The 18,192-nt window shown below is 33.9% G+C and overlaps 1 protein-coding gene across 1 annotated transcript; it reads left to right on the plus strand.

Annotated features, from left to right (window-relative positions):
- Nucleotides 1–266: 266 nt before the first annotated feature.
- On the plus strand, nucleotides 267–15,499 carry LOC107719104 (adhesion G-protein coupled receptor F1-like). Its single transcript, XM_016526439.1, has 18 exons — nucleotides 267–354; nucleotides 566–712; nucleotides 1,944–2,090; nucleotides 4,389–4,433; nucleotides 5,189–5,218; nucleotides 7,066–7,166; nucleotides 7,573–7,637; nucleotides 7,731–7,876; nucleotides 8,073–8,270; nucleotides 11,715–11,918; nucleotides 12,034–12,174; nucleotides 12,278–12,453; nucleotides 12,548–12,718; nucleotides 12,835–14,208; nucleotides 14,393–14,434; nucleotides 14,563–14,625; nucleotides 14,765–14,828; nucleotides 14,971–15,499. Exons 2-18 carry the CDS (start codon nucleotides 652–654, stop codon nucleotides 15,054–15,056), a joined length of 3,114 nt encoding a protein of 1,037 aa, XP_016381925.1. The 5' UTR covers nucleotides 267–354; nucleotides 566–651; the 3' UTR covers nucleotides 15,057–15,499.
- Nucleotides 15,500–18,192: the final 2,693 nt, after the last annotated feature.

The raw sequence follows: 18,192 nt of genomic DNA on the forward strand, positions 1-18,192 counted from the left end.
TTTTTTTTTATAGACCTGTTTTTCTTTGGGAGGACAGTTTCGAAATCTTAGATTTTCTTGTCTTTTGTGCTAAAAAATGTTTATATTGTACTTTGTATTCTCCTTGTGTAGATGTAGATGAATGTTGTGAGATTTGTCTTTCATGTTATGTTTTTACATATTTATATTTGTGTGCACTGAAAAATGTAAATGATTTTCCTCCTCTAGATATAAATGAATGTCTGTTCAGTCCATATGTATGTGGTCCAGATTCCTACTGCACAAATGAAATTGGAAGTTACAGTTGCTCATGTCTGGATGGATTCACTGCAACAAACTCAAGTCTCCCTATCAGCATCGATAACACATGTAGAGGTACATTTTCTATTTAGATTTGTGTTTACTCTAACTTTGAATAATTAGCTACAGTTTATTCAATTGATTTTTATTTTTTCATTTTTTCATTTTCATTTTTGTAAGCATTTTCTTTTCCGTTGAAAAGATGTCAAAGATTGAGTTGACCTTTACATATAGTTTGTATGAGTGACCCAAACTTCTTTTTCCTGTAACTTTTTTAAAATTATAGATGTGAATGAATGTGTTGAGATATCAGACATCTGTGGTCCAAACTCAATCTGCAGCAACACTGTTGGGAGTTACAATTGCTTGTGCATGAGTGGATATAATGTAACAGACCCAAACCTCCCTATAAACAGCAATAACACATGCAAAGGTATGATTGACAGCTATTGCTTATAATACAAATGCATGACAAGGAAAATGAGGAATGAGCGGCATAAAATTCATTGTTTTGTTAGTTTGTTTCTGTTTAATACAGTGTCAACAGTAACATTACTAATTTCTGCTTAAAATGTAAATGTTTTATTATGGAGGTTTGTTGTATACAGTTGCACTAAGATCTCAAAATCTTGGTTTTCTGGTCTTTTGCATTTAAAATGTTGATCTTTCTCAGTTCCAATTTGTTGTTCCTATTCATTCCAATGATGTTGCTATTGATGACGTATGGATTGATCCAACCTTTTATGTATGCATTTTTTCACTCACTTTCCTGGCAAGCGTAACTGACACACTGCAAGCAGATAGAATTTATATCTCATTTCCACTCGCCTTCAGCAGAAATGGACTCCCACGTTCTTTTGAACCTTTGCATTACATTTGTGACAAATAGACACCTGTGCCATTCTGTGATGGCATCAAAACAAGATTTTCAAAATCAAAAGTACAAAAGTGAAGCAAGCATGCAAAGTTACTTATTCGTTACAGCTGCCACTCTGATGACAGAAATGCACTATTGTTTGGAAACAAAAAAACACAATTAGAACACAATCCAGTGGGGGATCAGTCGAACATGGGTTCAGACCAGGAAATCGAACCAAGTGTGAAAGCACCCTTATTGGTCAATACAGTGTTCAGTTGTGCTGAAAAACACTATATAGTGACAACTGTAATGTGAAACACCTGTTTATGATATTGTTGCTAAGCACTTGCAACATTCTGTTGTGTCATGCATATCTTACAGTGGAAAGATTTCACTTAAATAAACTGGCTTAGGAAAAAACATTTTAATAAAAATGTATACCTTTAATATTTTTATGATCTAAAAACAATAGACACCCTTGGGTTATGCTGTATTTTGAATATAGACAGAGTAGCATGCATGGACTCTCATTTAACTATATATAGTTATAGTGTTAACTATAAGATTGTGGGGTTTTTTTTCTCTCTCTCTTTTTTAAATAAAGATTTTATAAGATGAAATAATTCATTCTAATAAACGGTGTTAAATTTTAATTTTGGAAATGCAGCTTTGAATTGTAAAGTTATATAACATCGTAACCTTTAAAGGCCTGTTCACACTGCACTGACAGATACTGACAAATGGCAACAGACAAGTTTGTTGGGTTTTGTCTCATCTCTCTCTCGCTTTCTTTTTTTATATATAGATGTGAATGAATGTGCTGAGATATCAGACGTCTGTGGTCCAAACTCAATCTGCAACAACACTGTTGGGAGTTACAATTGCTCGTGCATGAGTGGATATAATGTAACCGACCCAAACCTCCCTATAAACAGCAATAACACATGCAAAGGTAGGATTGACAGTTGAAACTCTTACTGTCTTACTGTTTGTATTGCCTTCATCTTCTGTCAACTGTAACCTTTCACTATCAATTATTTTATATTAGATATTCATAAATGTTTGACTCACCATCAGTGTGTGGGCCTACTATTATAATTCCATGAAATTGAACTGTTTTAAAATAATTGCTTTTACTGTGTATTCACATGATTTTGGATTTCGTTATTTGTAAATGAAGTATTCTAGTGTAAAGATGCCAAAGAATGAGTTACAGCTAATGCTTATAGGACCAAATCATGACAAAGAAAGGGTAGAGTGAGAGGCTTATAGTTTGTTTTGTTAGTTTGTTTTTTCTTTTGGTTAATTCAGTGTCAACAGTAACATTACCAATATATGTGTATTCAAAAACAAAATATGAGGTGTTGCTCAAAGATGTAAATGTTAGTATTAAGTTGATTAAGGTCTGTTGCTTAAAGAGAGCATATTTATTCAGAGTTCCATATTTTCCCATTAATGGTTTTTCATTTCAGTTATGTGTTTTATCATGAAGAAGCTTTGCAAGTGTTTTTTTTTATGTGCAGCCAAATAAACAATTAAAATTCAGTGCAGTTATTAAGAAAAAATGACCAAGGATCAGTAGCAATTAAAAACAGGTTAGGATACGTCCTCCTTTTTGAACATCTTTGCATTGATCTTGCAGTTTAATTAAGTTAATAAACATAAGCTTCAGACGGACTTACCTGAAACTCTGGGCTTTGCCCAAACATCATTAACTTATTTATATTTGTTGCAAAATATGTGCACCTTTAACTGTTGAAATTTGTAAGTTTTTGCTGTTTTGTGTTTGACTGTTGGTGTCATCTTTTTAAGAAATAAATTGCATTTTACAATGACAAATATTACATTGTATAATTCTAAAACTTTTTAGACAAACATTTAGTTCTTTAACAATAACAGCTGTAACAACACCTATAGCTACAACAGTTACAACATCACTAGTTATGTACTGTAAAAAACCTGATATACCACAAAATGCATTTGTTGCTTAGGAGGACAAAATATAGGTAACAAAATATAAACATTTAAATACTTAGTTTACCTTTAAAGGGATAGTTCACCCAAAAATGAAAATAAGCCCATGATTTACTCACCCTCAGGGCATCCTAGGCGTATCTGACATTCCTCTTTCAGACGAACATAATCGCAGTTATATTTAAAAATGTCCTGGCTCTTCCAAGCTGTATAATGGCAGTGAATGGTGCGCCTGTTTTTGAAGCCAAAAAAAAGGTGCATCCATCCATCATAAAACTACTCCACGCGGCTCCGGGGTGTTAATAAAGGCCTTCTGAAGCGAAACGATGCGTTAGTGTAAGAAAAATATAGATTTTTTTAAATAAAACGTGTAAACTGTAGTCTCCAGCTTCCGGTCGCTCAAGCAGGCATGTTCACGACAAGGCATTCGAGCGTATGATGTAGGCGTAGCAGAAGGCGCAACGTAAGCTCCGGGGAGAGAGTGACGAACGCGGAAGCACAGAGCAGAGAGTAAAAATGTCAGAGGATTTCGATATAAGGCAAGAGGAGAATTAGTTTTTTGCTCAGCCATATTTGTTTGAACCAGAGTATACCGACCAGGAACTCCGCGAGATGGAGGCGGCTGCAGCGCCAACGGCACAAACTATGTGGATTCCCTGTGCTGTAAACAAAACTTGGTTCTCGCGAGACTACACCGGCTGCAGCGCCAACGGCACAAACTACAGATGTAGTTCATGTGGATTCCCTGTGCTGTAAACAAAACTTGGTTCTCGCGAGACTACACTATTCTCCCCGGAGCTTACATCGCGCCTTCTGCTACGCCTACGTCGTACTCTCGAACGCCTGCTTGAGCGACCGGAAGCTGGAGATTACAGTTAATACATTTTTAAAAAACAATATTTTTCTTACACTAAAGCATCGTTTTGCTTCAGAAGGTCTTTATTATCACCTCAAAGCCGTGTGTAGTAGTTTTATGATGGATGGATGCACTTTTTTCAGCTTCAAAAACAGGGGCACCATTCACTGCCATTATACAGCTTGGAAGAGCCAGGACAATTTTTAATATAAGTCCGATTGGATTCGTCTGAAGAGGAATGTCAGATACGCCTAGGATCCCCGGATGGTGAGTAAATCATGGGATAATTTCATTTTTGGGTGAACTATCCCTTTAACTGATTTTTTTTTTTTATTGTTAGTGTCATCTTTTTAATAAATACATTTAAATATTACTTTTATTTAAAATTATAAAAGTTCATTTGGTTCTTTTTTTCTGCAGTACCACCAACAACAGCTGTAACGATACCTGCACTTACAACAACAGGTATGTTCTGTTAAAAAATACTTATATACCACAAAATGTATTTGATGACAGCAAACTTATAAGATAGCCTTTTTACAGTTATTAGAATTATACATTTTGATATAAGTCTCATGTACAGTCATTTAAGCTTAAAGTTGATTGTTGGCTTTATCTTTTTTTTTTTAATAAATTACATTTTACATGTACAAGTAATGACATTTTTACATTTTGAAGTGAACTGTAAGGAAGTGAAGTACCTATTTTACACGGACTTTAGTAGAAAACATTATTTATTTATTTATTTATTTTTAAGATAAATTTGATAGTTGGCATCATGCAATTCATTAAGTTATAAATGCAAAGATTTCTTAAAGCACAAAATTAAATTTTCGCTGCTGGAGGGCGCATATTCAAAATAAATAAAGAGGCAAAGGCGTAGTTTGATGACGGCGTGACTGAGTGTGGAATCATGGGAGTTGTCGTAGAAAAAATCGAGGGGTTATGACGTCATTGGCAGTCGACACAATGACACTATGGACGCGGTCAATGTCACTAGTTAAAATTGCTTATTTCTCTGGATTTAAACATTCTTTGAAACATTTGGGATAATGTAAGTGCACAAGTCAGGAAAATATATATACTGTAATTTTTAAAATTTGATTGTTAATGTCATCTTTTTAATAAATAAACTGCATTTTACAATTATAAATATTACATTTTAAAATGAAAAGTTTATATTACATTTTAAAATAAAATTCATTTTGTTCTTTTTTCAGCAGTAATACCAGTAACAAAACCTACAACAGGTATGTACTGTTAAAAAACTGATATACCAGAAAATGTATTTGATGACGACACTTATATTAACTTTTTACAGTTATTAGAATGATAAATTCTGACATCAGTCCCATCTACAGTAATAAAGTGAAGTACTAATTCAACACAGATTTTAGCTGCAATGTTATTTTGTAAAAGTAATTTTCTGCAACAACATGTGGTATGTAATGTAAAACAAACAAAAAAATTACATACCACACAATGTATTTGATGACTACTCACGTGTAATAGATCCTTTTTACAGTTATTGCAAGTTTGAAGTTATTGATGATATGTTTACATTTTCATATCAGCCCCATCTGTAATGAAGTAATTATTTAAAAAAAAAAAATGCACAAAACCAATATAATGACAAGACATATAACTAGTGTTGTTTTTGGCAGCCTGTTTTAATTTTAGTTTTAGTCTAGTCTTTGTGTGAAACTGTCATTTTAGTTTTTATTAGTTTTAGTCACGTTCATACTCTTTTTAGTCTAGTCAAGTTTTAGTCAACTAAAAGTCTGAGCATTTTAGTCTAGTTTTAGTCGACGAAAACTGATGACATTTAGTCTAGTTTTAGTCAATGAAAATTGTATTTTAGTCTCTTTTTAGAAATGCAATTCTATTTAACCCAGTCAATATAGTATAAGTACCTAGCAGTATAGACGAAACCTAAATTTTCTTTTAGCCAATTTTAGCATAGTTTTTATTTTGTAAACCACATTTAGTCTCGTTTTTATTCGTCAACGATATTGCATTATACATTTAATTATAGTCATTGTCACATGACCAGCATTTTCGTCTCGTCTCGTCTCGTTTTCGTCACATAATAAAGGTTCGTTGACGACGATATTTAGTCATAATTTTCGTTGACGAAAGCAACACTACATATAACAGAGATTTTTTGCTTTAAATTGATTAAATTACCAATGATAGCTTCTTATTTTTATATGAATACCGTCAACTCTTTGAAGTCAAGTACTAATTTTGCACAGAACTTCATTAAAAAAAAAAAAGTTCATAAAAAGTAAATTTGCTTACGGGATTCATGCAATTCAAGAAATCGTACAAAAAAAATGTCTAAAATGGATTTATTGCTTTAAATGTTCAGGAAAACTAATTATAGCCACAACTAAGACCAGCAAAGACACTGTGTATGTGTTTCTGTTCATTCTGCTCTAATAACACATTTATAATTTCATCTGTTACAAAATCGTAAAGAAGTAATGCAAGGTTTTTTTTTGTTTGTTTTTTTTTTCCTGAAATATTCTGAACTGACAATAGTGGCAGCAAGTATGTATAGCCCAGCCCAGCAAGTCTAAAGGCCTGTTTACATCAAGAACGATAACTATAAAAATGACGATAAAGATATAGTTCTAAAAATCATTCCCAATGTTAAAGAATATAGAGTCCACACCACAACTATAACGATAAAGGCACAGAGAAACAATATCATTGGAATCACTTTCAGAACGATTTTTTTTCCCAGCTAATGAATGATAAAAACACCCAGTTAGAATCAATCCTGCTATAACAAGCTCGAGAATTTAAAGTGGCAGATGAGCATGTACTTAGAATAAACGTTAATATAGTTATATTTATAGTTATCGTTCTTGGTGTGAACAGGCCTTAATATTTGATATTGTATTATTATTATACTGTATTATTATTAATTGTTCTATAAAGCAATTACAGTCATATGACATTTCCATTCAGCCAACATTTTCATGAACATGAACAGATTCTACTTTGCCCTGCTGTTGGTCATAAATATGGCGGAAGAATGAAAAAAGTCATATGACTGAAACAGATGAATAAATGTACTTTTTTTTAACAGTTCTTCAAATGTCAGTGAGACTAGAAGACGTTTTTGATACCAGTCTCAACAACAACAAAGATGAGATGTTCACACGCTATGCCAGTAAAATTGAATCAGCAGTGAGTAGTTTCATTTTTTGTAAAGAAAAAAAATACTGATTAAGCTTAATTTAACAAATACTGTACAAATGATAATTATAAGGTTTGTAATACAGAGTATACCTTTTTAGTTTTTAGTTTTTTTTGGCAAATATGTTTATTTTACTTAATCTTTCTTGTGTTTCCTGAGGATATTTGAATTATTGTCATTCTAAATCACATTAGATAAATAATTAACAGTCAATAAAGATACAGTCTGTTTATTGACAGTAAAGCAGCCCAAATATCATTTTCTGTATGCTCAGGTGTCATCTATATATCTTTGGTTCTTACCATAGAGTAATTCATCTTGAAAATGACATACCTTTATTTCAGTTTTATCATAGCTAAGGTAAACTTCCTAATGTACATTTGTTATTCTGTACAGATTGAAGAAAGTTACAAAAATGTGCCTGTCTATAAAAAAGGTTCAGTAAAAGTTACTCGTTTTAGGTAAGGTCTTTCACTTAAAAGGTTGATTTTGTTTTTTTACCTCTTGTGTTAAAACAGTGCGTTCTCATTGTTGTGGTTTGTGTTGCTCCATAGGCCTGGTAGCATTATAGCAGACTATGAATTTGAATCAACAACCAGCAGCCCCAACAGCCCTGATTTTGCAGAGGCAAACAAACAGGTCGGCAACACTCTCACAAGAGAAGGATTCACTGTACCTGTGAATGCTTTTGCTGAAAGTGGTAAGGCTAGTCAGTATTTAATCTTACTTTTTTTTTTTTCTTAATTTGATCATCTTTTTTTATTGATTACAATCTGTTGCTTACAAAATTCTGGTTTGTTATAAGCATTAATATTACTTTTAGAAATGTTAAAGAACCAGCAAATCCATACTAAATATAAAAAAGGTAAAATATGGTTTGTGGACTTTACTTTCAGAACAAAGGAACCTGTCCACTGCAGAAAAATGGTATCCTGAGCAAAATATGGTGCTAAAATGCATACGCCCAGATTCTGTTGAGGGTACAATGAGATGGACAGTGAATGACGAAGATCCTCCACTAAACACCAATAAATACTTTATTTCATCTGACAGTAGCACTCTCACTGTGAAGAGCGTCAGTGTGCATGACAGAGGTGAGTCACACATATCTTTGTCCTATCAACGATATCTTACATGTTGACTGTCCCTGTAAAGTCAAGATTAAAGCTGTTGTGTTAGCTGGCCCAAAGCTATGGAACCGCCTACCTTTGTTTATAAGGTCTGCTTCCACTATACTTGAATATAATTAAAACATGAGGCTTATTTAATTGCTCTAGCTTATAATCAACTTAGACTATGTATTCACTGAGTTGTGGTCCTCATTTACCCACTCTTATGTTGTTCCAAACGTTTCTTTCTTCCGTGGAGCACAAAATAAGAAATGTTGACCACTCTTTTCCATACAGTGAAAGTGACTAGGGATCTGAGCAATCAGACTACAAAATGAGATGTGAAAAAAAAAACACATCATGACAGTATCATAGCATAATCCTTCAATGTTTTCATTGTCACATTGTGGTGGCGAAAAGTAGTATTTGACCGTTACATTGCCAAGGCTGATATATCTGCCAATATTTGACATGTTTACATTTTCAACAGGGACCAATAAGTTTTTTTTTTTCTGTTTTGATAAGTTTTTGAAGCAGAGACAAACGCAAGCTCAATTTAATTTTAAGTTTAAAGTTGTACAGTAAGTTGTATTAATGTCATATTGTTTACTGCATAGAATTAGCATTACTTCATCTATATTTGATCAAATCTGTTTCCCAGTGTGCACAGACTTACCGGATAACTGAGTGTCATGTTGGTTATTTTTATTATTTTGTTCATATATGTTTTGTTTTTTTTGTATATTTGTTAAAAGTACAGCATACTAAAGCAAAAATAATTTTCCATCTAAAGTATAAATCTTTTTTTTTTATACAGATTTATCAAGTTCAGATAATTTTTTCAATAGATTACTTTTTCAAATAAAGAGGTCCTATTATGCTTTTTTTACACTTTTAACTGTGCATAATGTTGCTTTTTTTGCATGAAAAAGATCTGCAAAGTTACAAAGCACTGTAGTCCACAGCAGGGAGTTATTTCCTATATCAGTGAGCACCGTTTCAACTCCTTCAAACACCTTGATTTCAGCTGTGAGTTTTTTTCCAGGAAAGTACATATCACAATATCCCACATTTAAATAAATCCCGCCCAAGGCATATGTAAGAAAAGTAAGAGGGGGCAAGACCTGGTTGAGTTGCGTTATTAGTGTGTTGTCGCCATGTCCCAAGAGACGTTGTTTCACAGATCTAATATACTGATACACATACGATTTCTTAGATTTATACTTCGTTAAAAATGGCTCTGGTCTTATACTGTACATTGCTGTCTTGTGCACGATGCTGACTTGACAGCAACTCCAATTACAATATAAAGAAGTCATTTTTAGACGTCTTGAACGTGTCCACAAATAATATCATTGGTAACACTTTATTTTAGGGTCTCTTAACTAGTTTCTTATTAGCATGCATATTACTAGAATATTAGCCATTTATTAGTACTAAATAAGCACATATTAATGCCTTATTCTACATGACCTTATTCTACATCTTTAATCCTACCCAATACCTAAACTTAACAACTACCTTACTAACTATTAATAAGCAGCAAATTAGGAATTTATTGAGGGAAAAGCCGTAGTTAATATTGAATGTGTTCCCTATTCTAAAGTGTTACCATATCATTTTTAGACAAAGCTGCAGCTTTACTACAGCAGCATGCTTGTGTTGTGTTGGTGGTGATGCGACCACGACACAAAAATGTTAAACCTCTGGTGTGCATTATTTCTAATAATTCAATGGACTGGAGTCAATTATTCCACTTATACTACGGTTACCACCTCTCAAGACGTTGTTCAGATGTTGTATTTCAAGACATTCATCAGGTTTTTGTCCTTAAAACACACTTGTGTGCAGGATTTATTTCTTGCATCTCATCCAACACCTCCGTTGCTAATTCCAAAACATAATTTTAGAATAAAGGAGGCTTGAGCCATTGATAGCAGAATAATGCAGTTAATTTTTTTTGTGCTTTTATTTTTAATAAGTTTAATTTACATGTTTAACAATGAAAATAAAACATTAACAGGAAGGGAAAATAAAAATTATACATATAGCATAAACATGTCGAGTATGTGTTGCACAGCGTGCACAAAAATACACATATATATATAAAAAAAGAAAAAAGAAAACACAGAAAAACAAAGCTAAACAGGTGAGGTTAACCATTCCTATAAAAATTGCTCTTTACTTAATTGAAGATGTCTTTATATTCTTTTTATATATCAATCATTTTTCACAGTCCATTTTGAAAGCACTTTTTTTCCATCTTTAGATTATATGTAAGTTCCTCCATTACCAGGATTTCTTCAATAATCCCAAACCATTGTTTACTATTCAAAGTGGTGTCTTTCAGCCAATTCCTCGTTATAGTCTATTTTCAAGCCACAAGAAGAATCTTACATAAATATTGGTCACTTCTGGGTACTATGCCCTTAATATTCCCCATAAGTAGAAACAAATGGGTTCTAGGTATTTTATATCCAAACACTTCAGACATAACTACATGGACATCATCCCAAAAAGAGTGAATTTTCTCACAACTTCACTTTCTCCAGCAAGCCTGCTGTCTGGACACTTGTTTGCTTTTGATTTTGATATTTGTGAGCTGGTGGTAGTTTGGTGTACTATCCACATGTCGTACCATTTAGTTTCTGGTATTTCAGTCTTTAATTCTTTATCCCATTTTAATTTTATATATAATGTGGAGGAGGGACACTAATGCAGTTAATAATTGAGTTATTAGACACACACACACAGAGAGAGAGAGAGAGAGAAAGAGATTAAGCATGTGTTCGTGCATCTCAGAGTTCGGCAGCAGCGTCTCTACTAATAGCGAAACTGTTCATGAAGTTCATCTGCTTCAAGAACAGCGCCGTTATTACTAGTGAGAAATGTCATGTAGATTTTACTTTGCTAAACTATATTACACATAAAATCATGATCGCCGTTATTACCTCGCTAGTGAGAAATGTCATGCACTGTACTTTATTAGTGTATACTTATTATAAGGTGTTACCAATTTTGTTCCATCTGATAAATTTAGTTTTGTGTGATGAGCAGACCGAAATTTAAGATGTTAAATAAAATGAACTGGCTGAATGAGATCAGCAGAGGGTATGAATTTTAGAATATACAGTAGTACACAAGTCATAGGCACTACTTTGATTAAACTTTAATGGTCCCTTTTGTGACATTTTGGATTCCATTCACTTTCTTTTTACGAAAAAGTGTGGTCTAGCAAAAACAATTTCTCGTCCTAGTATGATGTTCCACTAGTATGATGCTATAGCATAACTGTATACATTGCTTTCAACTAGCATATGTAGGTAAGTTATTGAATAAATACAATTACGTAAACCAGTCTAATTTATTGCTTTAGAAAATAATAAATGCATAAATAAACTTGTGTATATATGCATTTTTTATTTGCAGGTCGATACACATGTATCATAGACAGGACAATACCTTACATTCAATGGCAAGATATAGTTATTGAACCACTTCCCAATATCATAGTGGGTCAAAATGAAAGAAAGTTCCAGTGTGAAGACCAGACTATTTCACTGAAATGCTGTGAAGAAAAAAACAGTGTGGAGTGGACCCAAACAACTTCTGATGATGATGTGACACCTCCAGGTTGTACATACAAAAGTTGCTGACTGGAGTTTTCAGTCGCGGTGAATTGCTTTGTTCAATTCAGCATGTTTTCATGTGTTTTAAATTATTGTATTTACTTCTTTCATACAATCAGAGGATGGATGCATCACGTTAAATCATATAATCAAAAACGGAAATTGTGGGAGTAAAACCTTTGTATGTCGACTCAAGAACCTGGCGCTTCAAGGTTTCAGCTATGGTAGTTCAAATGTTACAGTTAACAAAGTAATCGAAAGTGAGTGAACCTTCAGGTTTTTTTTGGTATCCTTTGACATAGTTTTTCTGTTTCAGCTGTCTGAAAGAAATAACAATTTTTCTTAAACAAATATTTTCTCTAGAGTTTAGCTGTAAAAATGAAACGCTTGGAGATGGAAAGGAAGGTGAAACTTTGACAGGGCCCTGTGAAAGAGGCAAGGAAGGCACCATAAAATATAGATGTATATCAGGTGAATGGAAGTCCGAAGAGTCAAACTGTATACTTCAAGTTATCTTAGACCTTGAAAAGGAAGTTCAGGTAATCTTAATCTTTTTATGAAAAATAAAAAATAATCAACTGTCTGATAAAAATATTTCTGATATTAACATTTCATATTTACTTTGTAATTTAGGCTTTGGTGGTGCAGGACATACCAGAGTTTGTGGCTGCACTTAGTAATGCTACAGAGAAGAATGATAATGAGATTTCACAGTCTCCTCTGACTGTCCTAACAATTGTTGAAATACTTATAAAAGTTGCTGATATTTCACAAAACATTATCATTAATCAGCTTGTGATGGAGGTATGTACATTACAGTGTGCATGCACAAAAGACATCAGTCAAATTGTGGCTAAAACATTTTTAGTGGTAAAATATTTGTAAAAATTGTTTTTACTAAACATGATTTTCATTTCCAGGGTTTCCTTAACACAGTGAATATCCTTGTTTCGGAATTGGCCTTTGGTTCATGGGAAAATTTGAACAATAACAGCAGGACTGATAACACCAGCACTGCACTTCTAAGAGCTATTGAGGACATAACAGCCCGTCTCACAGATGGCAATTTTACGATTAATGAAACATCTCTTGAGTTGAATAGAACTGTAACAACCAGCACCTCATATAGTGGAATATCAAACCTGCCAAACTCAACTACCGAGATTGAGATTCCACAGATTCCTATATCCACCCCTATAACCATCATAGTCTTCACAACTCTTGACAAAATCCTACCTACTCGTAATACTACTACCAGTAGTAGTAATAACAGTAGCAAATCAGATGTGCGCATCAATGGAGATGTGGTTGTAGTTAAGATTGACAGCAAAACAATTAACAACATATCTTTTGCGTTTGACATTACTGATCAGTCTTTGGGAAATTCTCAGTGTGTCTTTTGGAACTTTAATCTTGATGCATGGGATTCCACTGGGTGTGAAGTAAAGCCCTATATAAGTAAAGGGAATGAAACTGGCAAGATTACATGTGAATGCAACCACACAACCTCTTTTTCAATCTTAATGTCACCGTTTTCCATTAAAAACATAGCCTTAGCCTATATAACTTACATCGGTGTAGCTATTTCGATGGCCAGCTTGATTTTGTGCCTCATTATCGAGATTATTGTGTGGAAGTCAATGACAAGAAATGACACATCCTACATGCGACATGTCTCCATAGTCAACATTGCCGTGTCCCTGCTGATCGCAAACATCTGTTTTATCATTGGAGCTGCAATCGCAGAACAAGAACAACCAACCTCAGTGGGTCGCTGCAGTCCAGCGGTTTTCTTCATGCACTTTTTTTACCTGGCTCTTTTCTTCTGGATGTTAATGTCAGCGCTGTTGCTCTTTTACCGTACAGTTATGGTCTTGTCTCAAATGTCAAGGGCCAAAATGATGGCCATCGCCTTCATAGTCAGTTATGGTGCACCTTTGCTGATAGCGGTCATCACTGTTGCCTCAACAGCTGGACCTCAAAATTATATTTCCAAAAGAAATGCATGCTGGCTGAACTGGTTAGAATCAAAGGCCCTGTTGGCATTTGTGATCCCAGCTCTCACTATTGTAGCCATAAACCTTGTAGTTTTGATTGTGGTTCTGTACAAGATGTTGAGGAGAGGAGTCGGTGCCGCAACTCAACCAGATGAGAAACATGCCCTGGTGGTCATTGCCAGATGTGTGGCCATTTTAACTCCTATCTTTGGTCTAACATGGGGATTTGGCATTGGAACCATGGTGTCACAAGACTTAGGCATTCATGTGGTGTTTGCACTCCTCAATTCACTGCAGGTACTACTTTCTTTACTTACTACTAATTATTATATTCTATTATTCTAACAATCCATTATAAAACCTCACAACAGCGTATTATCATGCAAAATAAGATATTTATTTGTTGTTAATATGAAATTGAACAGCAATTAGTATTATTTACTTATAACAATTTCCTCATATATTTGTATCACTTGTGCAGGGATTCTTTATTTTGGTGTTTGGAACGCTTTTAGACAGCAAGGTATGAATTAATTTTTGTTTCATGACAATTTGACAAGACATTTTGTCAGAATCATTTTATTGAAACTATTTTTGAGTCATTCAGTACTTCTTCAGTGCTTTAACCCGTTTTGTCCTATATGGTTGCAGATCCGTGAGGCTCTGGCGGGAAGACTGTCACTAAGGAACCTTACCAGCTCTAACCGTACCAGGGTAAATACTAACAAAACAATGCATATGATCCATGAGATATTGCTAAACATCTTACAGTTGGCTTTTACTCTTTCAGTTATGCTACCAGATGATAGATGTGCTCAGTTTACAGCTGATATCTTAAATCTTTAAATTACAGAGTACTAGTGCAGGACCATCATCTTCAAGCGGACTGGGTTTCTTTCAAAGGATGCGGAGAAGAAGTAAGTCTTACTATTGAAATGGATACAATTGTTTACATATTTTACTATACAGACTTTTATTTAGTCAAAATAGCTTTAGTAGGTCAACATTGTTGACAATAGACAATAATAATTTAAATAATGTGCAAATGTCTATTTGCAGATATGTACAACATATCTGAAGCCAGCGCTCTCTCAGCAGCTACATCTTCACACAGCTCCAGTGGCTCAGATACTATGAATGCATAATCAGCTATTTCATAAACTATAGTCTACTTTATTAAATGTTAAACAGCCTTTTCTAAACAAGTTTTCTACACTGCAAGTATATGTAAACTGCACTGCTACTGATTTCTGGGATGAGGTGTTTCTATGTTCTGAAGTATTAATAAAAAATGGCTTATAATCTACACATCTAATATTTTATCAAGGATAAGTACAGTACCTAAACCACTGATCTATAACAGAAAACATTTATATCGATCAGTGAGCTAAATGTGTAATATTTGACAATTGTTTTACACTAACATAAATGACCAACAATTTCCAGTGATGCAAACGTCGTTTTGAATTGAAAGTAGTGCTGTCATTTACATAATTCATGTAATTTATGATTGAATACGATGAGACAAGAGCATTTTTCAGTTTTGCATTTTCGGTGTATTAGGAATACTAATAAAAATGAAATGGGTGTATACTGTAAAAGAAAAATATAATTTGCAGTTCAGATCAATTATTTTTATTCTTGTTCTTTTATTGTTCTTTTTTTTTTTTTTTTTTTATTCCCCTAAATCCATTTAAATCTTCATTTAATTTCTTTAAATAAATACAATTACCATAGAGTTCTGGTCTTTATTTATATTTTCCTCAAAACAATCTGTCCCCTCAATGTTCTAAACATGATTATGGCCTTGTTTTGTATGAAAAAACAAGTTAAAAATTATTTCCACTGTAGAAGCATGATCCAGGGAAAGAGAACAAAGAGGGACGTTTTTTACTATTCAGTAAGGGGGGGAAAAAAGGTTATTTTGTTGGGAATGAGCATGATATTCTATGGTCCACTAGGCTATCCATGAAAGCATGATTGGTCTTTATTCAGTGTACATATATCAGCAACACTGCAATAAAGTTGCATAGTTAATATAGCAATATCTAAATGCCCACCCAGGATATAGCTGTCAAGAACTGGGCCTGGCTCATATTCGTGTTGTTCTTGTGCTATTGCTTTATTATATTGTATGTACCGATCTCATACTCTATACGTTTTTTTGTTGTTAATTTTTTTTATTTTTGGCAATCAGATATTGAATTTTGCGGACATTTTAACAAGACAAGAACGAGGCCTTCAAAAAAAGGTTCTTGAGACCATGGTTGGTCTCTTGTACAACAACAGTAGTAAATATTACAATGAAAATGTGTAATGCTGCAGATGCTTTATAAAATAAAGGCATGTTACTTTAATTGACTACTGCATTAGAAAAAAAAAGACTTAAGCAATTCTAAATGATTCTGTATTTCTTTATGTGCATGTTGATTGGCTACATCACTTGATTATCAAAAGCAATTTTATTCTGTTTTATCAATTATATCAGAATTTTCGGTAACACTTTATTTTAAGGACCTATTCTCGCTATTAACTAGTTGCTTATTAGCATGCATATTAGCGTATTGGCTGTTTATTAGTACTTATAAAGCACATATTAATGCCTTATTCTGCATGACTTTATTAATCCGACCCCATACCTAAACTTAACAACTAACTTATTAACTATTAACTATTAAGCAGCAAATTAGGAGTTTATTGAGGGAAAAGTCATAGTTAAAAGTGAATTAGTGTTCCCTATTCTAAAGTGTTACCGAATTTTCTGCTGCATAGAGATGATGTCTGGATAAACCACATATTTGTCTCTTTTTCTTAAGATGTGTAAGTGAAACAACACTTGAGAGAGACATTGAGGGAGACCCAATAATTAGAAATGGCCAATTGTCCCCCCAAGAATTTGAAATTATTGTACTGTGCTCTGCTGCACTCCATTATGCAGCGCTCTGTTTGTTGTTAGGATGACAAAAAGGTTTAAAAGTTCAATTTTTAGGCCGGTCTGCCTCAGTAGTCTAACAATACTAGTCAATGTCAAAATGATTGAGATGCCCAAGCAAATCAAAGTAGGCGGGGGTTTACGGTTCACAGAAGCTTGAGTTTTCATTCCTCAGTTTATATGGAAGTGCACCACATATTTGTCACTTTTTCTTAAGATGTGTAAGTGAAACAACACTTGAGAGAGACATTGAGGGAGACCCAATAATTAGAAATGGCCAAATTGTCCCCCCAAGAATTTGAAATTATTGTACTGTGCTCTGCTGCACTCCATTATGCAGCGCTCTGTTTGTTGTTAGGATGACAAAAAGGTTTAAAAGTTCAATTTTTAGGCTGGTCTGCCTCAGTAGTCTAACAATACTAGTCAATGTCAAAATGATTGAGATGCCCAAGCAAATCAAAGTAGGCGGGGGTTTACGGTTCACAGAAGCTTGAGTTTTCATTCCCCAGTTTATATGGAAGTGCTGCAACTCTATTTTTCAATGGCTTTAGATAGAACGAGCAAAACATTTAATATTTAACAGCTGTTTTACATTAAAAATGTTAATATCCAGTGATGCAAACTACTCACCTTTTTTTCTCAAATTTCACGAAAATATGGTATCATTGTACATGATTCTTGTAATTCCTAACTGAATGTGATGAGACATGAGCATATTGAGACATACAAATAAGAGTGAAAGTGTGCATATTTTAAAATATTATTTGCAAATAGTAAAAAAAAAATTAATTCCCTGCTACTGGGATTTCTCTCACTTGGGTCCTCAATGTTCAGTTTTTGGTTCAGGCAAACCCCTTAACATTGCTGGCATTATTATAACTGTTGACAGTACACTCAGGTGGGTGGGGTGCTTCCCTCAATCTGATCTCAGTCTGTTTGGATCACATAAATCGTGAGAGCCTGGACTTCCCTTCCCTTCTGAGGGGCATCCTGCTGAGTCCTCAGCTCTCACAGATACCCGTATCTGGGCCCTGGTGAAAAGTAGGTTTGCATAAATCTGCATCCTTTCTCATTGGTTGCCGTCTTGTTTGGAGCTATGGCCTCACGGGATGCAGACTCATATCTGACAGGGTTGAATAAAAGACAGGTTTGAATTAACAGAAAATTTTCATTTTTGGGTAAACTATTACTTAAAAGATATTATTTCAATTTACACTCGAAATGCTGGGTTGTTTCAACCCATATTTGGGTCAAATATGGGCTAACCCAACCGTTGGGTTAAATTTTTTAATTACATTTTTAACCCAAAAGTTGGGTTAGTCCATATTTGACCCAAAGTTGGATTGAAA

This window comes from Sinocyclocheilus rhinocerous, unplaced genomic scaffold (genome assembly GCF_001515625.1).
Source record: "Sinocyclocheilus rhinocerous isolate Xijiao unplaced genomic scaffold, SAMN03320098_v1.1 scaffold3470, whole genome shotgun sequence".
Classification (NCBI taxonomy): Eukaryota; Metazoa; Chordata; class Actinopteri; order Cypriniformes; family Cyprinidae; genus Sinocyclocheilus; species Sinocyclocheilus rhinocerous.

Coding starts and splice junctions, on each gene's coding strand:
- LOC107719104 (XM_016526439.1), top strand. CDS start 652: ATGAGTGGATATAATGTAACAGACCCAAACCTCCCTATAAACAGCAAT. Junction 7,877..8,072: donor GAATGCTTTTGCTGAAAGTG/GTAAGGCTAGTC, acceptor CTTTACTTTCAG/AACAAAGGAACCTGTCCACT. Junction 12,175..12,277: donor AGTTAACAAAGTAATCGAAA/GTGAGTGAACCT, acceptor TATTTTCTCTAG/AGTTTAGCTGTAAAAATGAA.